At 39.7% G+C, this 25949-nt stretch overlaps 2 protein-coding genes across 2 annotated transcripts; both read left to right on the top strand.

The window, feature by feature from the left end:
• The first annotated feature begins 495 nt into the window (after nucleotides 1-495).
• Nucleotides 496-4534, top strand: LOC121797282. Its single transcript, XM_042196041.1, has 8 exons — nucleotides 496-648; nucleotides 1080-1417; nucleotides 2578-2649; nucleotides 3025-3089; nucleotides 3231-3387; nucleotides 3593-3682; nucleotides 3780-3869; nucleotides 3966-4534. The coding sequence occupies exons 2-8, from the start codon at nucleotides 1136-1138 to the stop codon at nucleotides 4122-4124; spliced, it is 915 nt and encodes a 304-aa protein (XP_042051975.1). The 5' UTR covers nucleotides 496-648; nucleotides 1080-1135; the 3' UTR covers nucleotides 4125-4534.
• Nucleotides 4535-18429: 13895 nt separating this feature from the next.
• LOC121794694 (zinc-finger homeodomain protein 10-like) lies at nucleotides 18430-19068 on the top strand. The gene has a single exon (XM_042192974.1). The coding sequence runs from the start codon at nucleotides 18502-18504 to the stop codon at nucleotides 19009-19011; it is 510 nt and encodes a 169-aa protein (XP_042048908.1). The 5' UTR covers nucleotides 18430-18501; the 3' UTR covers nucleotides 19012-19068.
• Nucleotides 19069-25949: the final 6881 nt, after the last annotated feature.

Here is a 25949-nt window from a genome sequence, read left to right as displayed (position 1 = left end):
AACACACCAATATATGGAATCCATTAATATTCATCTAGAAAAAAGTAAAATTCGAACAAACTTCAAATCATTAATATTCATCTAGAAAAAAGTAAAATTCGAACAAACTTCAAATTGTATTGCATCGTCTGAGCTACGTTTTGTCCATTTCACATTCATATCAGACCGTTCCAAACAATAAATAATAGTACTAATATTAATAGTAATAATAAAAAATAGTAGTACTAGTATTAATTAATAATAATAAGACCCATTCCCCCCCAATTATTTTTTAAGTCCAAAATACGAAAAAAACTTTATATCACCATCCTCATTAATAAAAACAAACTCTTTCAGCACAATGACCCAATTTTCTATGTACTGACGAAATACTAATATATTTTATCTGTATTTAGTTTAACACCAAACAAAAATTAATTTAAATATAATAAAGAAGTAAAGGAATCCACCTTATACAACAGTAAGAGTAATTCTTCTCGATGAGTTTGAATTAGCCAAAGTCATCCAAAGCAAAGTAAAACGCGTGAGCAATCAACAACTTCATAATATATATATACACCCTTTTTTAGAAATTTGATTTTCTTGGCTGCGCAACAAATTCGCGATTTCTTTCCCGTTTCCATATCGAGTTTTCTGTTTCTCATTCAGGTACCTTTTTTTTCCTTTTACTCTCTCTATTTTCTTCCTAGTTGTTGTTTCCCCCATTTAATTTTTTGTGTTGTTGATTAGATATTGACCTTTTGTTTAAGCTAGAGAATTCGCTGATCCCGCTGCATTTGCCAGCGTGATCAATGAATTTCTGACGCCTTTTGATCCTCAATTTTTTTCTTTTGTTAGGGATTAGGTTTTTACGCCTTTGTTGAGATGAGTTTCTTTTGTTTTGGTTTCAATTTCTTTTCTTTGGTTGATTTGAGTCAATGTACAGGTCAAAAGATCAGAGCTTTCTCGTTAAATTGAAAAGGGCATTTTCCTTATTGTAATCCCGAGACCGAAAGATTGTATCTTTTCTGTGAATATATTGGAAAATTGCAGTATTTGGATTCTGATTTTGAAGGTTTCTGTTGACTTGCTCAACCCAGGATTTTTTGTGCTTGTTCTTGTTGCTTGAGGCGGTGGTGGTGTGGACAAGGTTAAAATGGCTGAACCTTTGGTGGGGAATGTGAACCAGCTACTGAAGACTGAGGCGGGTGGGCCGAGCCAACCGCTCCCTGAGGCTGTGGGGCTAAATGGAAAGAAGCCGGATGTGGTGGGTTCCTCATCATCAATGGCTGAAGATAACCAAGTGGTAGTGACAGTTAACAATGAGGAGGAAGACGAGAATGCACCACTGATAGGGATGGGGGAATGCCGGATTTGTCAGGAAGAGGATTCTGTAAATAATTTGGAGAGCCCCTGTGCTTGCAGTGGGAGTCTTAAGGTAAAATGCTCCTTTGGTGCTTGCTCTTTCGGTTTAGTTTTGGGTTGGTTGTTATCTATTTCTGGGTTGTCTAAGTTTGTAATTTATCCTGGGTTGCTATGTTTAAGCTGTGTGCTTGAGTCCTCTGAAACTGGCATCTTATGGGTGATAGGCAAAATATTCAGATTTCCATAAAGATAATAAAAGCATTATGCATGTATGAATTATCAGAGCACCCACAATGGGGCGCCCGATGGCGTCCATCGTCCTCGGGTGCGGACGATGGCACCATTGTGGGTGCCTGCCATCGGGCGCGCCCGAAGCCCACGCCCGATACATCGTCCGCGGCGTATAGCGCGGACGATGGCACGCATTTTACTTAAAAAAATGCATTTGCCGGGGTTCGGTCTATTGCTTGGAAGGCAATAATCCTAACCATTTGGCTACACACACTAGTTGAGATATCTTGAAAACTAAATTGTTTTATACATTTATTAAGATGAAAATGTGATAAAAATTAATTTTTATAAAATGTATTAATTTTTATAAAATGTATGTAATTTTTATAACATGAATTTTTCTAATTTTAAATCCAATTACATTACTAATAATGTGACTCTACTCTTGACTAACTCATAAGCATATGAACATTAATTTTTATAAATGTATGAACATTAATTTTTATAAATGTATTAATTTTTATAAATGAAATGGAGTTTTCCCCCAATTTTTGTAGTTATTTAAATATTTAAATAAAAGAAAATGCATAGGGCGCGCCATAGGGCGCGCTTTAGGGCGCCCCACTGCAGGTGGGGGGTAGGAGGATAAAACTGATGACGTGGCGCGCCATAGGGCGCGCCTTAGGGCGCCCCACTGCTAATGGTCTCATGAGCATCTAGGTGTCGTAGAATTGATGCAATTTGGGACTGCATGAATATAGTCAGAAGACGACCTTGTTATTTAATGGTGGGGATATAGAACTCTGAATAATTTTTTGTGCAAGTTCTCCTGAAGTTTCTTGAATTTCTCTTTCATGATTGTGTTTTTTTATTTGGGTTATCCTTTTGGCCCTTCTTATGTATGACCATCTTTATCCTCCCTCTCCTCTTCTTTTCTCTTGGGTATTCATTTGTTCAAGTGACTTGGTTACTATTTTACTGATATCTATTATTACTTTGCAGTATGCTCATAGGAAATGTGTTCAACACTGGTGCAATGAGAAGGGAGATATTACTTGTGAGATTTGTCACAAGGTATGTGATTTTACCTTTACTACTTGATGATATTTTCCCCATTAATCTAGCAAAAAGTCAATCAATGCTGTTTGTATACTCATTCTCTCTTATGTCAATGTTAATATATCCCAACCATGAAATAGTATATTTATTGGAACAGTTGTGGATTGTTTTTTTACTCATCAATCATGACAACCTCAATGTGCTAGTTCAATTTGATGTGATACATTACATTAGGAACGTTTTCACCTATTATGAACTCACATACCCCATCTCACTGCCTTTGGATGTGTATGATTTAGAAAAATGAAGTTGCCAAGCTCACATGAAGATATGATTTGTGATGCCAGTGTTTTAGCCTCTATCTTTGACATTGTTTACTTTGTTCTGCAGCAATATCATTCTGGTTATACTGCTATACCACGTCCTCAGCCTGATGAAACTACCATTGATATAGGGTAATAATTTGATTCTTAAAAGTGCACATATTATGTTCCCAACTTCATTTGGTCACAATGTAAAGAGGAAAGTAAAAGTTTGTTTCAGTTTTCATGGAATTAAAGTCTAACTATGATTTGGTATCTTGAACCTCTTTCCAGTGGAGTATGGCAAATATCTGGCACACCACTAGACATGCATGATCCACGTCTTCTGGCAATTACTGAGGCTGAGCGTCAGTTGTTTGATGCTGACTATGATGATTATAACAACGCTAACAGCAGTGGCGCTGCATTCTGCCGTTCAGCTGCTCTGATTGTAAGCCTTAGCTATTTTTTTGTTGCAATTCCTCATTTGGCAGTATCTCTGTAGTTTGACTAAGATTTGAGAAAATAAATTAATATGCTATGCCCTTCGTGGGAAATTATTGTCATCTTTAAATTCTAGTCCGCCAATGACTTATTTTCCCTGCATTAAAGACCACATTCAATCGATATATTGAGAGGTATCTTTCAATTGGCAGTTAATGGCTCTTTTGCTACTGAGACATGCGCTGTCCATCACTGATGATGGGGATGCAGACGGAGAGGACGATGCATCAACTTTCTTATCTGTAAGTTTTCATAGATCATCTTAATATGTTAGATGCTGTCCAACCCTCTCGATTCTAAAAAAATTGATGAATAACCCAATATCAACATCACATGCAGCTTTTCTTGCTTCGAGCTGTTGGATTTCTTATGCCTTGCTACATCATGATCTGGGCCATAAGCATCTTGCAACGTAGGAGGCAGAGACAGGTATGTTACATATAATTGCTCTAACAGAAGATTTCCATCTTGCACGTTAGAAGCCAGCCATTATTAATGTCCTGAAATCGTCGTTTGCTGGCACAGGAGGCTGCAACACTAGCGGCTGCACAGTTTGCAATCATGGTTCAATCAGCACAAAGCAGAGGCCTCATCGTCACCTCAGCTGCACCAGCAGTCACTCCGTTGGCCACTCCACATGCTGCTGGCCCTTCACAGGCCGTGCCTCAGCAGGAGCACGTCTGATCCAACAATAGTTTCCTCGTCTCTCTCTGCCCATTCAAGGCATGTGGGAGTTGTGCTCCAATCTCAGCGTTTGCAGTCGACTCTTTTGGGGTCAATTTCATGTTAAATTTTCAATGTGAGACTTGGCTCTGTTACATGTGTATATGATTTATGAATTTCTGACCGTGAGACGAGCTGATCAACGGCATTTTTCGACTAAGGTAGACGTTTGCCTACTCAGGACACAACTCCTCCCAGGAAAAAAAACCCAAAAAAGTACTGATGAAAAGTGTACGTATTTGATGTACCTTGCTAGTGTAATGATATGTATGTTGGCAATTTATTCTTTGTTTTGCCATTTTGTTCTTTCGAACGTTGTTGGTGGGAATGTATATATGTCTTTAAACGATGTGATGCAAACTTTGGTTAAATTTCTGAATTTTGTAAAACAAGTTCAAGGAAAATTCGCACAAGAATCGACTTATCGAATCACAACCTTCCAAAAGAAATTATATAAAAAAAAAAGATAACGGTCATCAATCCCAATACCAGCTTTTTATGATATTTACTCTTTATTTGGGAGTGAGCCTTTTATTTGTTCTTTAATTAATAATAGGGAAAATTATTAAATAAGTCATGAAGATGACCGAATGCTGGTTCGTTCTATACTTTTTAAAGTCTGAAAAATAAATTATGCAAATTGTGACCTGTTCTAGTGAATTGTTGCTGATTTGGTAGCTGGTTTAAAATACAAAGTACAAAACATAATTTTTAACTTATTTAGACATTGTCATTTTTCCCAACAACATTTTGTCCGCGTTTGTTATACCGATTGACACATCAATGTGTAACTCGATGGAAAATGAAAGGATGAGATGACTGTGAAAATCTCAAACTTCATGATTTATTTCAAAATTTGAAAAATATGGGTAAGACTAGAATATATCCTTCACGATTTATTTATTAATTTACTCTTAATGATATGATATTAATGGAAAACAGTGAAACAATACCGAAGTGGTCTTGGTCTAGGTCTAGAATACGTGACATTCCATTTTTCATAAATATGAAAATTTTTTCTCACTCATATTTAAAGGTTACCGACACTTTAGCCACACTTTTGAAGATTATTAAATAATGGAAAAAATGATTATGTTTGATCATCTACTAAAAGATTACGGTCTGAAATTGCAAAACAATAGAATTAATCTAAAAATATAGTAATGATTAGCAAGGATGAATTGAAAAATATTAATTTGACTGTGGATCAACATTCAAAAATGGGAATGGAATGGAGCCCATCTGTTTCGTGAAAGGCTTAAAAGATCATATTGCTTTGAGACTGCATCGCTAAACTCAAAAAATATTGTGGATATTCTTTGTAACTTAATTCTTGAATATTGATGTCCCACTTATCTTTTCTATGATAATTGGATTGGATCCATCCCTTTTATTGATTGGCCAGCGCTTTAGGGCATGGATCCAAATGCAAGCAATTCTATAACTAATCAAGATTTTTGTTAATCCTTTTTGCTTCTTCTATTTTTTGGTTCCCTTCAAATGTTGAACAACTTCCTTCATAAAAACTCTTTGATTAAGTTTGATAGTTGCATACCTTACACTAAAATACAATAACAGTGATCCTATTATTAGCCACACCCCTCTCCTATAAAAAAAGTCATTTTAAATATAGTAAACTACGTAAACTGTCCTTAAACTTAATGTTTGCACATCTACAATCCCAGAAAAAAGATATCATGGGAAGTCTCTTGACTTTGAGTTTTGCTCATTTTTTGGTATTTTTGCACTTTTTTCATTTTGGATTGAAATACTTGAAATGTAAAAGTACCAAAAAACGATCGAAACTCAAAGTCCAGAGACCGTTTATGTGCAACCGTCAAAGTTTCGGAACCGTTTAGATAGTTCACTCAATTAGAGAAAAAAATATGGTCTTTTACCTTATATTTATTCCAATTTAAATTTGAAACCAAAGAACATTCAATATAATATGGTCTCAAAACAATTTGGTATGACAGTTTGTGATAGAACCATTTGGATACATCTATGAGGGCAAACCAGTACTTTCACACAAGTATCTATATGCTAAAACTGATATTCTCAAGAACATATTCATGCATAGATAAAGTGAAAACTTTCAACAATGGTAAAAGCCCTCTCTTTCACTGCAAGATATGACTGATGTGTAGCCCATTATATATACAAAACACACTCTACTAATCATCTTTCTCTTACTCACATTCATAGATTTCATTGTTCATTTATGGCATCTCAATCCTTAACTCAAATTGGACAATCAAAAAGCACAGTTTCTGTCCATTTATCACATTTTCTTGTCGGGCTGTAATAAGTTTGGACCATTAAATAAAAACAAAAACATTCCCTTCAAACTCCATCGAATCTCATAAAAGCAGAGAGATTTAAAATAAAGCATCAGAACATATGTCTTTAGAATGTTCCAAGTTGCATGTGATTTTAATATTTGATTAATATCCAAAATAAAGTGGATAAAGAAAAAGATGGTCTTCCTGGTTATATGTGAAAATTAGAGATAAAAATAAATAATTTTCATAAAGAAAAAAACTCAGAGAAACTGGCAAAAGAAGCACAAAGAAAACACATTTAGCACAAGAAACCAGGAATTGTATTTTTTGTTGCATAGAGAAGAGAGCTTGGAATTCTAAAGTGAGATCTCAAAAATAGCATAAAGCTGAATTTGGGTTTTTTTAAGAGAAGATGTTTATGCCCAAATCCTTTTACCCTTCTGCTTTTATGACTGATCTTATGTTTTGGCTGCTCAAACATAATTAAGTAACTAACTTTATTTCTTAACCATTAAGTAAGGCTAATCTACTAGTAAGCATCTCATAAAGGTAAAAATCATGATATCATGATATTCCGACAGTGTTATAGTACATGTCAGAAAAGTGCATCCACGTAGGCAGGAGGGCGCCGATGTGGCGGCCGGTCCAAGATGAGTTGGCATTGGTCTTTGTTGAAGAGGACAAAAGCAGAGCAAATGATAGAAAATGTAAGGAAGAAAAAGAAGCTTAGCTTCTCGAGAGTGGTGTAAGTGTTTCATTCCAATCACCTTTATTCATCCCTTATTTAGAATCTTTTCTTTTTCTCTCAATAAATAAATAGACAGCCTTATTAGTTTTTAGCATAGATTTATGATTGAAGGGTGAATCCAAAACTCTTGTATGGATTGGGGGGCCCTCTCATTGCTTTATGCTTTGAAACTACCCTCCAAGAATTATATAAGAAGTAGTTTTGGATGGAAACATTGTTACACATTTATTAGCAATAGCCCCACATTTCTTACATAATTCACAGCCTAATTTAGCTATGTTGATGATGTGCATTCATAGGACAGTTTTGGTGTTGATATGTGTGGGATTGTTAGCCTTCCATCCTCAAGAAGCCCGCGGCGGCCGCCTTCTTGTGGATCATCCCATGCTCGTGGCACCTGACACAAGCACGAGCACGAACACAATGCCCACTGGCAACAAGGGGTCACCTGCTTTGGGGCGGACAATTGATTCGAGCCGTTCCAGCAAGAGGAAAGTTCGGAGAGGATCGGATCCTATCCACAACAGAACTTGACATTGAGGGTCTCTTACTTGACACATTTGGGAGATGGAAGGAGAAAAGGGGGAGGAGATATCATGTCTACTATAGCTAGATATGATTTTTAGGCTTGAGCTTTTTGGAGTTTGGATTTGGAGATGTGTATAGTGTAGCATAGGAAGCCGGAGAGCCGCCCCCACAGGAAGCAGCCGCGGTGGCGCGAGAAACAACTTGAGGCGAAGCAGTAGACAGGGCTTGTTGAAAGCCACAGAATTCAGTTGGTTTTGATTCATTATTTCTTTGTCATGTAACGGTTTTTTTTGTTGTTTTTTACCTGTTCTATTTTGTCCAATTCTTACATAAGTTTTGAGCACATTCTGAACTTGAAGCCTTTACTAAATTACAAATGATCACAGAAGCATATCAAAGTTGGCAAATTATAGAAGACAGATTCTTTATTTAATCTGAATGGTTATGAACTTATAATAACTAATCTCAGCTTTTAACCCACGCAAACAATCATAATCTTGTAAAATAAGTTTGACATTATGCCCACAAAATAAATTCCCCCTCCACTTTGAAAAAGATGAAAGATTAGCATATGGGAAACTTAGAGCATCCACGTCGCATACCGGAAATAGGACCAGACCGTGAAAATTGTGGTGCGGTCTGATCCCGTGCATTGCAGGGGGGGGGGCGGATGTGTGGGGTTGGGTGCGTTGTATCACACCACAATTTTTTTTTATAATTTTAATAGTGATTTTTTCTCCTATTATCTCTAGTTTTTTTTATAAATATGCATTAGAGGTCATTAATCGTGCACGATGCCTAATTCTTTGATGAATATGCACTAGAGAGAGTGCATGACTTCGCTCGACAACCTAGAAAAGTGCCTACACAAGCATATTTAAGGCACACATCGGCTGCAAAGCTCCGGATGTGGAAACGAGGGAACACCTCTTTCTGCAAGGAGAGATCGCGAGAGGAGTCTGGGAGAAAGTGGCGAATTGGTTCCCTAGCCTTCCAAAATGGAACTTCAGAGAGAGGGATCTTGAGAATCGAATTAGATTCTGGCACCGGCACTTGGGCAGCACAGAAAAACCACATGCGAGCGCACTGATCCCTTGCCTTGTCCTATGGTTCATATGGTCCGAACGGAATGGCAATATCCATCAGAACACAAGATTTAGTGTTGATAGTGTCTTCGACCGCGTGTTTACATATCTCCAACAACTGATTGCAGGCAAGAAAATGAGCAGAGATCAGTGGAGAGGGTGTGGTAATACAAAGGTTTTCAACACACTCGCGTGGAAAGAAAGACCAAGGAAACAGAGCAGGCTGGTAAGATGGATCCCACCGGAGGCTGGTTGGGTAAAACTCAACATCGCTGGAGTTTGGAAAGCAGCAGAATCGGGGAATGGGAGGGGTCATATGGGACGAGAAAGGCAGCCTCATCCAAGGCTTCCTTGGAAAGGCTACCGCAGCTAGCTTTGGTCTTGGAGGCACAACTTCAAGCACTCATGAAGGGCATAGCCATAGCAAGAGACCAGGGAAGGAAGATCTGGGTTGAACTAGACAATTTGGAAGTGGTGAAGATGCTGCAAAATAAGAAATTCGGTGCAGCAGCCCTGCGGCACCAAGTCACGGATATTCGCAACAGTTGAAGCAAGTGGACGTGAAAATCACACATATACTATCCCAAGGCAACAAAGCAGCGACATGGCTAGCTTTGAAGGGGAGTAAAGAAAGGGCTCATAAAGTGTTCGAACAAGAGAGCGCACCACAGATGACCAACGCCATGATCAAAATGGATCAGCTGGGTCTTCCAAATTTCGTGTTCCGTGAGTGACTGCAAGATTCGCTCGGGCACTTTTCTCGGGGCCAACCCACTGCAACACAGTTAGTCAAGGCTATGGGCTGCTTGAACCACATAGGCCGAACAATGGTCTTTCGTAGGATAACATAAGGGAGTCTGTTTACTGAATCGTGGCTGTAACCTTGCTGTTTTATCTTAACATAGGAGGAGAGTAGACTGGTGTCGTGTCCATTGTTGTGACTTGGACTCCAAGTTACTCTCTTTATTGATGTTGAGCATGTCACTTTAGGGCATGGCTTTTGCTTGTAGTTGACGGACTTGGTGATATATAGGGATGAGAGATCCACGAACCCTCCACCATGAAGGTGTTCTAAAAAAAAAAGAAAAAAAGGGCACACATCGGCTTAAAGCAGTAGCCTTTCTATAAAAGATTATTGATAAATTGTTGCTACATTAATACTTCCATAGTTCCATAGATTCGATTGGTGGGAGGTTTTATTTCAAGTACCTAAATTACGTGAAGCTCTTAAAAGCAGTCAATAATATTAGTGGCCGTGTAAGTGTACGCCCCATATACTAAAGATTGGTAGTATCAAATTTGCCGACAATTCATGGTTGCAATATTTCAAGACAAGATAAGGAGACAAGTAAAATACGATATTGAAAAAACAGAGATTAAATTAATGCAGATCAAAAGAAAATTAAACTAGTATTGATTTTTAATTTATTACGTTTGGTAGATAAAATTATAAACAAGATCAAAATAGTAGTAGTGTTTTGATAGATTAGATTAATTTGTGTTTTTATAGTCAAAATTATTTTTTTTGTCTTTACAAACATATTTATCTTATTTTTATTAAAATTTAAAGTAATACTAGGAATTAGTAGAAATTAATAAAACCACATTTATTTAATAAATTAGTCAAAAAGTAGATTAAACCCACCGACCCACCCATCTAATCACTACATCCCAACAAATTAAAATCCACCATCCAATCCTTAAAACAAAATCCAAATTGACGGCAGTAAGGCCGAGTGCGGCGGTGGAGGAGAGAGGGGGGATGAATTAAGAGAGACAAAGGCGGTGGCGCGGCCAAGGCGAGGATGGGAGAGTGAGGGAGGAAGACGACGGTGACGATAATCATGTATCTATGTGAGAACAAGAGGGAATATTTGTATCCCTAATTATAGTGCTAAATATTTATGAACTTTATTTCTATATGAAAATTATGCAACCTTAGTTTTTATTTCAAAACTCATTACTACCGCTCATTTCCAATATTAATACATAATCCAATTTATCAACATAGAGTCCAATTTTATACTACTATATTTCATTGTTGTGAAGTAGTAGTAGTATATATACTAAACTTTAAATTACAGAAACAAAATTAAATTAATATAATATTCGACAAAATAAGTCACTTAGAGCACCCGCAACGCGGGCCGCCCGCGTTCCGCGTTTCGTGCCGGCGGAACGGAACCGGCGCGCGACGCGTTGCGGAGGTGCGTTCCGTCTCCGTGTCGTTCCCAAGCCGTACCGGGTGCCGAGTGGGCGTCGTCACGCTGACGCAATAAATTCATTTTTTTTAAAAAATGAATTTTTAAAAAAATATTTTTTATTTATAAAAATTGTTTTTTATGTTTAAAAACAATTTTTACAAATAAATGAATACTAGAAATTCGTATTAGCCCATATATATTTGATGGGCTTGCGAATTTATGATACTCATTCTTGGTTGTCTCTCTTTTATAGAGACATCCTTGAATGTTTCGTGTTCCACTTTCGATGTGGGACAAACTCATTCTTGGTTGTCTCTATTTTATAGAGACATCCTTGAATGTTTTATGTTCCACTTTCGATGTGGGACAAACTCATTCTTGGTTATCTCTATTTTATAGAGACATCCTTGAATGTTTTATGTTCCACTTTCGATGTGGGACAAACTCATTCTTGGTTGTCTCTATTTTATAGAGACATCCTTGAATGCTTTATGTTCCACTTTCGATGTGGGACAAACTCATTCTTGGTTGTCTCTATAAAATTGTATTTTAAATTATGTCATTTTTTATTTTTTTAGGATTTTAATTATGTCTTTTTCTATTTTTTTGAATTTTAAGTTGTAATGTTATTTTAATTTTAATGAAGTGTGTTTGTTTTAATTGAATTGGGTTGGAAATAAAAATAAAAAATGAATTGAATTAATAGTAATTTAAGGAACGGTTAAGGAACGGATAAGAAACGGAGGGTTGCAGGTTTCGTTCCTTAGTTAAGGAATGGAGTAAAAAAGTACAGTGGGCCCGCAAATAGTAGTTTAAGGAACGGTTTAGGAACGGTGGGGGAACAGCGTTGTGGATGGCCTTATGGTTTTGACATTTTCTTGATCCACCAATTAAGTATCAATTCCGCAGACAGGGTGGTGCATAGTGTTGAAAGTTGACACCCTTAAATTTTTCAACACTTCATGCTTGTTTTACACTATTGCAAATCTATGGGTGTCATATTTCCTACTTTATAGTAGGTTTTTTCCAGCACAAAGCTTAGCACTACTATTTGTCTGCATGCCTCCGTATCACTAGATGATATTTCACTCTAAAAACTTCTAACAGTTTTGTAGGATTTGAAATTTAATCAAGTCCCATTTTCTGTAAATCAGATCACATCATACCTAGGAATCTTTTAAATTGCTCCATTTAAAGTGGTCATTTTGTCACTCTATGTAATAATTTCGAGGTTAGAAATAATAGCTCCATTTAAAGGATTTTTTTAGTATTTTCATTTATTTTAAAATTGACTATACGTACATACTAGCTATAATTAACAATTCACATTGTATATGGTAACTCCTAGCTTAAGCAATGCTGTTGCATATTGTCACTATTTAAAACCCTATATTTCTGCTTCGTGGTAGACTATAAGTACTTGCTTATTGAGCCTGAATACCTTTTCGCACTGTTAGTTACAAGTGTTCTTCCTTGAAGATAAACCAAACAAATTAAAAATATTATACACATATTAATTTGTGAAATCCAGAAGATATACACAATAATTAACTTAGAAGCAAATTCTGACCTTAACGACCGACCAATTAAATTCGTTGTGTGTGCAATAGTAGTATAATTCATGATGCATTTTCTAAGTATACGCAATAGTATCAAAAAACCAAAATCATGATGTGCATCGCTGAATTAGAATGTATAGTTAGAGCTTAATTATGTATTAATTCGTTCTGCTCCAAATAATTAATGAAGATATAATTGTTTGCCCTTTCTACACGTAGACTCCTTTAAGCGAAGACACGCATTACAAAATATGGAGTATTTAGAATAGATAACTGCCTTTAAGTATAATTTGATCTCTTTTTTAATGATCTATGAAAGACCTTTGTTTTAGCTCTAAAAAAATAAAAAAGATAGAGGTATCATATCCCACAAATTTTATCTCTTGGATCGTCGTTGGCCTCGTTTGTTCCCACCTAATTTGTTGGAAAGAAATCAAGGAGTTAATGTGATTGATTTCTAATTGATCTCAAATTGATCATATTCCAAAATTAGGAGATTGTAATTACCATATGAAAATTGTAATCTTACCTATAAGAATGTAATCTCTGCACATATCATTTAAGCAATAATATTATACCATTTTTCGATCCCTAATTGTTTCTTCATGGCGTCAGAGCAGGAAGAATTCTGGCTCAGAGAATTCTCATCATAGCCGAGTGATACCCAAACTCTCGGCCCTTATACCAAAACCAAACCATAGATCAATTCAACCAAAAAGAAACCAATCCAAAGATGACAGATACAGACAACAAGCCAACAGGAGAATCCTCAAAGTTGAGGACAAACAAGGGTGTTACCGTGGCGTTCAAATTGAACGGGAAAAATTACCCGTTGTGGGCTCGACTGATGAAAGTCGAGATTGGAAGCAGGGGGGGATACTCCCACATCTACGACAAACCACCGGAGCCAAACAGCAAGGGGTACCGGGAATGGGAGGAAACCGACTTGATTGTTTTCTCTTGGATCGTCAATAATATCGAAAATGATATTATCGCCGATTTTGCTCATCATCAAACAACTAAAGCCTTGTGGGACAATCTCGCAATCACCTTCGAGAGCAAGGCGGATCCTTATCAAATCTACGACCTGGAAGACAAGATAATATACATGAGACAAGGAAATCTTGATCTCGAGACGTATTACCGTCGGATCCACGGATTGTGGGTGACAATTGATCGAAGTCAGAAACCACCCGTGACATGCTGCGATAAGGGGATCGGGGAATTCCGACAACACACGAGCGAAAAACGGCTCATCAAATTCCTCACTGGATTAAACCAAGAATACGACCATATCCGTCGGGAGATTCTGAAGGAGCAACCTTACCCCTCAGTCGAAGAAGCCTACGGATGGGTGAAGAAGGAGGCGGCTCGACAAAGAATCATGCCACCGGCATCCTCTCCACCCTCCGGAGACTCCACTGGAGTAGGGAGCGCCGATGCATCATCGGGGGAAATAGGCTATGGATTCGGGGCGCAGAGAGATCGACCGAACCGAGGAGTACCGAACCACCGCGGAGCGCCGCCACCTGCTGGAGCTACACACCATTCCGGAGGAAAAACGGACAAGAGCAAGCTATGGTGTTCCCACTGTGGGAAGAACAAACACACGAGGGAAACTTGCTTCCTCCGTGTGGGTTATCCGGAGTGGTGGGATGAGAAGCAAAAGGCACGAACTCAGGCGAAATTCGCCGCCGTCGGAGTCGCTGAGGTGGAGCAGCGGCAAAACCCCCAAGTTCAGAACAGGGGAGAATCGATTGGAGGAGAAAATCAGGTGAATAACTCTCGCCCGGAAACCCACGGTGGCAGCAACAGCGGCGGCGGCGGAGGGGTTCGGGTCGGGAATTTTGTGGCAAGAGCCGGAGGAGCGACGGAGTCGCAGAAATGGAGCAGCGGCGCAATGGATGGAGGTAACGGGTTTGGTCTTAGACCAAACCCTAATACTTTTCCTTTTTTACAATTAAGCCCTCCAGTTTCTGTAAACCACACAAATAACCCCACTACTTCAAATCGACCCCTAAACTCCTCATATTATGATAAATCACCCACAGCTTTCCTGAAATCCGAAATATACCCACATATTGACCAAATTAAAACCCAAAATCGTTTTGCACCTCTTATGAAAATTTCCGCTGCATTCAACGTGCAAAATATGGGTAAAATTGATACACGGGGATGGATCTTTGATTGTGGAGCCACAGATACTATGACTCCGGTAAAAACGGACTTTAGCGACTTCAGTGAGGTCACTAAGACATATATTCGAACTGCGAATGGGGAGTTAATTAAAGTGGCAGGGGCCGGAACAATAGAAATTTCCCCAAATCTTCGTTTGTCAAATTGTCTATTTGTGCCAAGTTTATCTCAAAGATTAATGTCAGTGAGCCATGTCACACGGGAACTGAATTGTACTCTACTAATGCACCCAAATTGTTGCATTTTACAGGATATTCGGACGAGGAAGATCGTTGGGCGTGGCACTGAGAACCAGGGACTCTACTACGTGGATGGGGTAGCTCAACATGGCAGTGCAATGCTGGCTCAAGGATCCACGAGAGAGGAGGCTTGGCTGTGGCACAGAAGACTAGGACACCCTTCCCATGGTTATTTTCAGCTTTTATTTCCAAACTTTAAAATTCCTAGAGATTTTTCTTGTGAGACATGTGTTTTGGCCAAGAGCCACAGACAATCTTTCAAACCTTCAAATACTCGTATGAAATTTATGTTTGAACTTGTGCATGCTGATGTTTGGGGTCCTGCACCTGTTACTGGGGGAAAGGGTTTTAGATATTTTATTACCTTTATTGATGATTGCACTAGGATGACGTGGATTTATTTCTTGAAACACAAATCTGAAGTAGCCGAAAAATTCAGCTTATTTTTTCATATGATCCAGACTCAGTTTCAAACCACCATAAAAATCCTTCGATCTGATAATGGGAGGGAGTTTGTAAACAATGACATGTCTGAGTTCTTTAAAAAACAAGGCCTTGTTCACCAAACCTCTTGTGCCTATACACCCGAACAAAATGGGGTAGCAGAGAGAAAAAACAGAACGATTCTCGAAGTCACCCGTGCTCTCATGATTGAATCCAAAGTGCCTACCTTTCTTTGGCCCGAAGCCGTGGCAACCTCGATTTACCTCATAAACCGACTACCCACAAAAATCCTCAACAAAAAAACCCCCCTGGATATCCTCTCCCAACAAGCCAAAATACCCGAAACCCTTAGTATGCCACCAAAAGTCTTTGGTTGCTCAGTCTATGTCCATACACCCAAACATGAAAGAACCAAATTCTCACCATGTGCTTCCAAATGTGTCTTTGTGGGATACGGGGTAAACCAAAAGGGGTATCGATGCTATGATCCGAATACTAAGAAAATCATCACCACCATAAATTGCAATTTTTTGGAAACAGAATTCTTTTACCCACACCACCTTAGCAGCCAGGGGGAGAAAAATCCTGAAACTAATCATGGGGACTGTCTAAGTTGGTTTGTGTCACCTCCAAGTCCTTCAATTGAGGAACCAACAGAGACTATTGCGGTCACTGCCGCAGAGCACGCCTCTCCATCAGAGTCTACTCAACCACCCCTCGATCGACCTCGACCAGTATCCCAGGTATGCCCCGTATCTATCCCTGAAGAGAGTACTGTAGTTGATACTAACACTGCAGAAGAAGAAAACAACACCGTTGACGGGGACACGGGGAGATATGTGCTTCCTCCACGGAGTACCCGAGGCATTCCCCCAAAAAGATATTCTCCTGACAGAATCGGTGCTAAGAGTAGATATGGAGTTGCAAACTTTGTCCAAGGAAATCTGAGTAAGATGGCACGAGCATTCCAAGCGGCGCTTTATGAGGAAGAGGAGATCCCACGAACTGCCGAGGAAGCGATGAAGCACACACACTGGAAAGAGGCTATGCTTACAGAGATGAGAGCATTGATGAAAAATAATACGTGGGTGAAAGGAAGGCTACCAGAAGGGGTCAAAGCCGTAGGGTGCAGGTGGGTGTTCACCATCAAACGAAGACCAGATGGCTCAATTGAGAGGTATAAGGCACGACTTGTAGCAAAGGGGTATACTCAGACATACGGGGTCGATTATGCAGAGACTTTCTCACCTGTAGCGAAGATCAACACGGTTAGAGTGTTATTCTCGATCGCTGCAAATAAGGAATGGCCACTCTACCAGTTCGATGTGACCAATGCCTTTCTACATGGAGAACTACCTAAGCCAGTATACATGGATCCCCCAGCAGGTCTTTCAGATGAGTTTCAACCCGGGGAAGTATGCAAGCTCCAGAGAACGTTATATGGACTGAAACAGTCCCCCAGAGCTTGGTTCAGTCGATTCACTGAAGTGATGAAGAAATACGACTACGTGCAGAGTAACTCAGATCACACGCTATTCCTCAAGAAGAAAAATGGAAAAATCACATGCCTTATTGTCTACGTCGACGACATGATCATCACAGGAGACGATGAGGAAGAAATTGGCGAATTGAGGAAAAACCTGTTCAAAGAATTTGAAATGAAAGACCTAGGCCCGCTCAAATACTTCTTGGGAATTGAGGTTTTGAGATCAGAAAAAGGGATCTTCATCAATCAAAGAAAATATGTCCTTGACCTCCTAGCAGAAGTGGGCATGGTAGACTGCAAGCCAGCAGACACCCCGATGATACAGAATCATGGACTGCAGATGGTGGAAGGGGCAAAACTCACAGACAGAGGAAGATACCAGAGATTGGTGGGGAAACTTATTTACCTTTCCCATACCAGACCTGACATAGCATATGCCGTGGGAATTGTAAGCCAGTTTATGCACTCACCGCAAGAGGATCACTGGGAAGCAGTTCTACGCATTGTTCGATACTTGAAAGGCACTGCAGAGTATGGGGTATTATTTGAAAAACATGGACACTTGGAGATCAATGGATTTACTGATGCAGACTGGGCAGGAAACCCAAATGACCGAAAGTCCACGGCAGGATACTTTACGTTAGTAGGAGGAAACCTTGTTACTTGGAGGAGCAAAAAGCAGAAGGTAGTATCACTATCTAGTGCTGAAGCAGAGTTCCGTGGGATCAAGAGTGGTCTCACTGAGATATTATGGCTGAGAAGACTCATGACGGAGCTTAAATTTCATATGTCTAAACCATGCAGACTGTTCTGTGATAACAAGGCTGCAATTAGCATCTCCGAAAATCCAGTTCAGCATGATAGAACCAAACATGTGGAGGTCGACAGACATTTCATCAAAGAGAAGCTTGAAGCCAAGATCGTTGATTTCCCATATGTAAGATCAGAAGATCAACTGGCAGATATCCTAACCAAAGCTGTGAACGCAAAGTTATTCAGAGAAGTACTAAGCAAGTTAAGTATCGGGAATCCCGTTGCTTAACTTGAGGGGGAGTGTTGGAAAGAAATCAAGGAGTTAATGTGATTGATTTCTAATTGATCTCAAATTGATCATATTCCAAAATTAGGAGATTGTAATTACCATATGAAAATTGTAATCTTACCTATAAGAATGTAATCTCTGCACATATCATTTAAGCAATAATATTATACCATTTTTCGATCCCTAATTGTTTCTTCATAATTAAAAGAATTCATACTACAAAATTTTGATTTGATTAATAGTAGAGAAACTATTAGTGGCCTTTTTTATTGATCGTTTATCTTCTCTGTGCTTAAAAAATTAAGAGGGGTTGGGGATTATCTCTTGTGCGTAAAGACACTCTTAGTTGTATTAAAAAATACACTTAATTAGCAAATAGCAATGGACCTATACTTATTCTTCAATATATAGGTCACATATTCTTCCATCCTCCACCACACCTCCCATAATACATTTTTATTGCTATTTTTGTAAAATCTCTCTCTCTCTCTCACAAACACACACACACACACACACAAATTAGCAATGGACCTTGACTTAATCCCCACTAAAAGTGGCGAAGAAACCGAAGCCGACACCCCACCGCACACGCCCACTCCATCCATCAAGAACCACCACCAGCCGCCGGCGTTCAAAGAATGTATGAAGAATCACGCAGCCAAAATAGGTGGCCACGCAGTAGACGGCTGCGGAGAGTACATGCCGATGCCGCCCGTCCTTATCTCACTGATATGCGCCGCCTGCGGCTGCCACCGCAACTTCCACCGCCGCGCCATCCTCAATTTCGGACAGCCTCAACGCACCACTGTTAAAGACGTGGGAAGAAAGCGGTCGAGGACGAAATTCAGCCAGGAGCAGAAGGAGAGGATGCATTCCTTCTCCGAGAAGCTCGGCTGGAAAATGCAGAGGTGCGACGAGGCAGCGGTGGAGGAGTTCTGCCTCGACGTCGGCGTCGCTAGAGGAGTGCTCAAGGTGTGGATGCACAACAACAAGAACATCAACGGCGGAAATGGAAAGAGTTTTTTACTTCATTAACGCTGTGTATTGTCGTTATTCACTAATTAATTTCATTTTCACTCTTATTTTATTTTATCTTCTCATACACCTTATAAATGTACCGATATTCTATAATTTTGAAAAATGAAAAACTAAATTGAGAATATTTCTCTGTTGGAATCGGGTGATATAGTTGTGAATCATAAATACCACAATAAATATTTTGGTATGACAATACTTTAATTGTTAGTAAAGTTGTTTGGTCAATTTCTTGTATCTACATCTTGAATTTTATTTGCATGGAAAAGAAGATCGTGTCACGAAAACTTACCTAAAGGAGAATAAGGCAAGGAAATATGTAATTAGTGCATGATTGATACTCAATTAAGGTGTAATTGATACACCATTACATAGCCTAGAATTAGAATATTTACTACCAAAAATACAATGTAAATTGTCCTATAACTAGGCATTAGCCGTGTGATATCAATACACAAGAAATTACAATCATCTCTATATTTTCAATATGGTATCAGAGCGGGTAAGGATTCAAAGAATTCTCATCATCATCCATAGACCTTTCCCAAAACCGGCGGCACTATCAGACATGTCGCACGCGGAGAACAACTCCGGCAACAATGAAACCACCGAAACATCCACCCAAAATATGATGGTGTTTCCACCCGAATTAGCCGCGCAATTCGCGGAATTCTTGAAACAGAATAGCCTCAAATCGGCCTCTGAATCACCAAAATACAACACAGCATCAACAACTCACCACCCTCATCACCCAGAATCATTGGGCGATATCACAGTCAAACCGAAGCTGAATGGAGAGAACTACCCTCTCTGGTCCAACCTGATGGATCGCGAAATCGGGGGAAAGGGGTTGTCATCTCACATAGATGGAGTTACAACTCCCCCAGCCCGATCGGATCTGTTTTTCCCAAAATGACAACAACGCGATCACTGCGTGTTCATTTGGATAATCAACAACATCGAGACAGACCTGGTTAACGAAGTCTCGCAATATGAGACGACATATGACCTATGGGAAGGTCTCGCCGTCACATATGGCAGCGGGGGTGACCCGCTCCAGATTTACGACCTACATCGGCAAACCAACACAGTCAGACAAGAAGGAACCTTACTCGAAGCCCTATGGAATAAATTCCAAGGGCTGTGGATATCAATCGATCGACGGGAGGTAAAACCGATGGACAAGCAGACACAACGATTATACCAATTTCTCACTGCATTGGATGACAAATATGATGCGATAAAGAAGGAGATAATCAGGCGCGACCCTTTACCAACGGCGCCCGAGGCTTACGGAATTGTTCACCGTGAATCGAACAACGACGCCATCCTTGGCGTCGGGACTGGAGGAGCAGTGAAGGACGGAATAGGCTCCGGCCTCACGGAAATCGACCGAGGACGCCCCAACCAGCCGCCTAACACCACCAATCGACCGTGGAACCGATGGCCCGACGAGGACAGAAGCCGATTAATGTGTTCCCACTGCGGCGGGAGGAAACACACAAAAGAAGGATGCTTTCACCTCATCGGATTTCCCGATTGGTGGGATGATATGAAGAAGGCAAGGGCGGCGCGGGCGTTGAACAGAAATGGCGGAGGAAGAGCAGCGATCGCCATCGCCGACCGGGCTGCCGACACCGGAACTCCAGTGGGTAGCACCAGCACAGCAAGGCGGGAGGCGGCCGACGGAGGAGCGACACCCGCCGGCGACGAGCTCGCTAGGGCATCGGCGGCTAGGGTTTGTGAAGGAGGTAGCCGATTCTCGATTTTATGCTCTAATTGTGTTAAAATTGGAAATCAGTCCCTACAGCCCCATAAACCCAAAAATAGTCCTCCCAACTCTCGGTATTCTCAATTTGACCCCGGAAAAATAGCCTCCATCACAAAACACTCACACACTTCTGAAAATTACTCAAAGGCACCCAGCAGTTTCTGTACTTTTGCAAATACAACCCCAAATACCCTAGAATTGGAAATTAACCCCCAATATCCCTTGCCACAATAAATTCCAGGCCCTTGCACACTCATCGATGTCCGAAAATCGACCTAAACATGATGAATGGATATTTGATTGTGGTGCTACTGATACTATGTCTTATGAACTCACTGATTTTACTAATATTTCTGTTCCACATAAGAAGTATGTTCAGACAGCAAATGGAAGTATAATTCCAGTCCAAGGGGCAGGCACAATCAAGATCACTCCAACACTACAAATCTCAAATTGCCTATATGTGCCGTTGTTGGCACACAAATTACTCTCAGTTAGTCATGTAACTAGAGAATTAAAGTGTAAACTTCTAATGGAGCCAAATTTGTGTATCCTACAGGATATCAAGACGGGGGCGACAGTTGGGCATGGCACTGAACAACAAGGACTGTATTATGTGGACAAGATGGCCCAACCCGGTGCTGCGATGCTGACTCACGGACCAACAGAATCACAGGGTTGGCTTTGGCATCGCTGGTTAGGACATCCCTTCATAGGATACATGCGTATGCTTTTTCCCAATTTAGCCAGTAATCAGTTTTCTTTCAATTATGATACTTGTTTTTTTGCTAAGAGCCATAGACACTCATATAAGCTCAACAACTCTCGTATGGACACTACTTTCTCTTTGATTCACTTTGACGTTTGGGGCCCAGCACCTGTTTTGGGTAGCATTGGATTTAAGTATTTTTTGTTATTTATCGATGATTGCACGCGTTTAACATGGGTATATTTATTGAAATCCAAATCTGATGTTTTTGACAAATTTACCTTGTTCTACAATATGGTGCACACTCAGTATAACAAAAAAATCAAAGTCCTTAGGTCAGACAACGGGGAGGAATTTGTTAACTCACGAATGCAACAGTTTTTTGCTGAACAAGGGTTAGTACATCAAACTACGTGTCCAATACTCCCGAGCAAAATGGGGTCGCTGAGCGAAAAAACAGGAAAATTCTAGAAATGACTAGAGCCATTCTAATCGACTCACATGTCCCGAAAACCTTTTGGCCAGAAGCCGTAGCTACCTCAGTATACCTACTCAATCGGTTACCCACCCATATCCTAAACTTCAAAACTCCTTTCGATGCTTTCTCTACACAAAACCAGATCCCACCACCACTTACATTAGACCCCAGAATTTTCGGGTGCTCTGTCTTTGTCCATATACCAAAACATGATCGAACGAAATTCTCCTCATGTTCAATTAAGTGTGTCTTCGTAGGATATGGGAGGGATCAGAAAGGATATCGGTGATACGACCATAAAACAAAGCGTCTGTACGTTACCATGAACTGTGACTTTGTAGAAAATGAATATTTTTATAACCAACTTAGCAGTCAGGGGGAGGAAAAGGGTTCAGAACCCGCTAGTGACCCGCTAAGTTGGCCCCCTAGCCCAAGTCTAGACCAACCACTTCCTTGCCTACTGCCATCGCCAAGTCCTGTGACAGAAGGTGGTCCAACAGACGATGCGAGCTGCGGTACTACCGGGCCGTCTTCATCCCATGATCAGCCTTGTGAAAGCAGTGAACTAGCCTCGCCGTCAGAACCGCCTGCGATTCCTGAGGTTAGTAGCCCTGAGAATAATTCCACAGCTGAGCTTAATACTGACCATTTGAGACAGGAAAATGAGACAAGTACGAGTGGCCAAATGTTTGAGCTACCGCCAAGAAGCACAAGGGGTGTACCGCCAAAAAGATACTCACCTGACTGGAAGGGACGCAAAACAAAGTACTCTATGGCAAACCTCTCGGTTGGACACCTAACTGAGATGGCTCGAGCTTTTGAAGTAGCCTTGTATGAAGAGGATCTTCCACGATCGGCTGAGGAAGCAATGAAACATCAGCACTGGCGAGAGGCAATGAAAAAGGAGATGGATGCACTTCTTAGGAACAATACTTGGGAAAAATGTAGCCTACCAGAAGGAAAGAAACCAGTAGGGTGCCGATGGGTGTTCACCATCAAACGGCGGGCAGACGGATCTATCGAGAGGTACAGGGCACGGTTGGTGGCAAAAGGGTACACTCAAACCTATGGGATTGACTATGAGGAAACCTTCTCTCCAGTGGCAAAGATGAATACAGTCAGAACCTTGCTCTCAGTGGTTGCCTGCAAGGATTGGAAGCTGCATCAGTTCGACGTAACAAATGCCTTCCTACATGGAGAAATAAAGAAAGACGAAGAAGTGTACATGGAAACTCCTCCAGGATACTCGGAGGAGTTCAGAAAAGGGCAGGTGTGCAGGTTGAAGAAAACTCTATATGGACTAAAACAGTCCCCTAGAGTATGGTTTGAGAGATTCTCACAAGCCATGAACAAGTATGGATACTCTCAGAGCCAATCATACCACACTTTGTTCATAAAAAAGAAGAGGTGACCGGATGGCATGTCTAATCATCTATGTGGATGACATGATCATAACGGGGGATGATGAAGAAGAAATCGAGGATTTGAAGAAAAACTTATTCCAGGAATTCGAGATGAAGGATCTGGGAGCTCTAAAATACTTCTTAGGGATTGAAGTGCTTCGATCCAGAGAAGGGATATTCCTGCGACAGAAAAAGTATGTGTTGGATCTCCTCGCAGAGACCGGGCTCCTCGACTGCAAACCGGCAGATATACCACTCATGGTGAACCATGGACTGAGATTTGAAGATGGAGCAAAACTCGCCAATCGAGAAGAATATGAGCGGCTGGTCGGTAAGCTAATATATCTCGCCCACACAAGGCCAGACATATCCTATGCAGTAGGAGTCATAAGCCAGTTCATGCACAAACCTCAAGAACATCACATGAATGCAACACTAGGGGTGGTTAGATATTTGAAGGGGACTGCTGGTCATGGAGTCTTGCTAAGGAAGAATGATGATCTTGAAGTGGATGGATACACCGATGCTGACTGGGCAAGCAACCCGATAGACCGGAAATCTACTGGAGGATACTTTACCTTTGTTGGAGGAAATTTAGTCACTTGGAAAAGCAAAAAACAGAAGGTGGTAGCACTATCAAGTGCCGAGGCTGAATTCCGAGGAATCAAGAGTGGTCTAATAGAGGTTATGTGGCTGAGGCTTTTACTCACTGAGATTGGTCTTCCTCCTAAGAGAAGAAGTCAACTATTCTGCGACAACTAGGCAGCGATCAGCATCTCCGAGAACCCGGTTCAGCATGATAGAACGAAACACGTGGAAATGGATCGTCACTCTATCAAAGAAAAGATCGAAGGAGGGATTGTAGAATTTCCATTTGTCAGATCGGAAAATCAACTCGCAGACATTCTTACCAAGACAGTAAATCCCAAGATATTCAAGGAAGTCTTGAGCAAGTTAAGCATCGGAGATGCCGTTGCTCAACTTGAGGGGGAGTGTCACGAAAACTTACCTAAAGGAGAATAAGGCAAGGAAATATGCAATTAGTGCATGATTGATACTCAATTAATGTGTAATTGATACACCATTACATAGTCTAGAATTAGAATATTTACTACCAAAAATACAATGTAAATTGTCCTATAACTAGGCATTAGCCGTGTGATATCAATACACAAGAAATTACAATCATATGTATATTTTCAATAGATCGAATTTCTCTTTCAAATCTTGCTCACCTATTTTGTCATATTTCATTTTAATTCAACCATTTTTCAAGGATTTAGTTAGTAGTGTATACGTATTACACATTGTACTGATCATGTGACAATCAATATTTAAACTTGAGTAGACTTGCACGTAATTTTCAACCCCAAATAAATATAAAATTAAATTATAAACTATGGTTGTCCAAATAAGTTGTCTCTGTTTTTTTTTTAAAAAAAATTTCCCCTGTTTCGAGCTTTTCTAATGAGCTACACGATCATTTTCGAGTAATTGAATAGCTAAACTCCAACATTCTTTCACCAGCAAAAGAGATGATTAACATATAAAAATATGAATCATTCCCCAAACTCGTTTTCCTCTACCCCTACTAATTAAATACAAGTCAAAAGTTCATTCAAAACCAGCAAAAAGGCACCATGAGATGAACGAAAACGATCCTTTATTAACAATTGAAAACAGTTAATTTGTTGCTTAACTTGTTCAATTTTTGTAAGAGTATATTTCAGTACAATTTATTATTTGTTTATTCATATAGCTTTACATATTGAGTTTTAATCAACTTAACATGAAATATAAAAAAGTGACAATTTTCCAGTACTATAGTAACTCAATTGTCCAAGACTTGGAAACTATGTATTTTGATTCACTTAGTTATATTCTTTTAGTTGCTTTATAGTATGATTATTTCATTCCACTGAAGTAACAATTTTCCGTAATTGATAACAATTTTTTATACTAGCTTTACAACTGTATATTGCCGAAATAGGACTAGGTGGGTGTGGCGGCAGGCATAAATACTAAATACTAAATACTAAAATATAGTGAAATTTTGTGGGTTGGGAATGTTAGAACATAATTTTCAATCATTATAAATACGACTTTCGCTTTCAATATTGAATAATAGTACTAAACTTGTTGGTGCTGCTAAAAGTATACACTATCGGGTGTTCGGTTGACAAGATTAAATCTCATGATTAAATATGTATCATGTTTGGTTCATAAGATTGAAACCTTCAACTTAATCCTATATTGATAATCTCATGATAATTAGTCATAGCTTCCCCCCTCCAACTAAAATAATCCCACAACTTAATCCTAGATGGATAATTTCATGATATTAGTCATGGCAACCGAACGCCACCATATATATATAATCTTCAGTAGGGTATTTAGTATATGAATAAATTACTACTTCTTCCTTTCTTTCTTGAGTTACTTTTTTTTCACTTATTTTAGGAATTTATAGTAATAAATAGTTAAAATGAAAAAAAAATTTGCTAAATAGGGAAATGACTCTATTATGATGGAACGTCCCGAAATGAAAAATGACTCAACATTCAACTACTGTTGAAC

Source organism: Salvia splendens, chromosome 3, assembly GCF_004379255.2.
Source record: "Salvia splendens isolate huo1 chromosome 3, SspV2, whole genome shotgun sequence".
Lineage (NCBI taxonomy): Eukaryota > Viridiplantae > Streptophyta > Magnoliopsida > Lamiales > Lamiaceae > Salvia > Salvia splendens.
Note: the sequence above shows the minus strand (reverse complement) of the source record. Positions and strands in the feature narration are given on the sequence as shown.

Coding starts and splice junctions, on each gene's coding strand:
- LOC121797282 (XM_042196041.1), top strand. CDS start 1,136: ATGGCTGAACCTTTGGTGGGGAATGTGAACCAGCTACTGAAGACTGAG. Junction 3,388..3,592: donor GCCGTTCAGCTGCTCTGATT/GTAAGCCTTAGC, acceptor TTCAATTGGCAG/TTAATGGCTCTTTTGCTACT. Junction 3,870..3,965: donor AACGTAGGAGGCAGAGACAG/GTATGTTACATA, acceptor TTGCTGGCACAG/GAGGCTGCAACACTAGCGGC.
- LOC121794694 (XM_042192974.1), top strand. CDS start 18,502: ATGGACCTTGACTTAATCCCCACTAAAAGTGGCGAAGAAACCGAAGCC.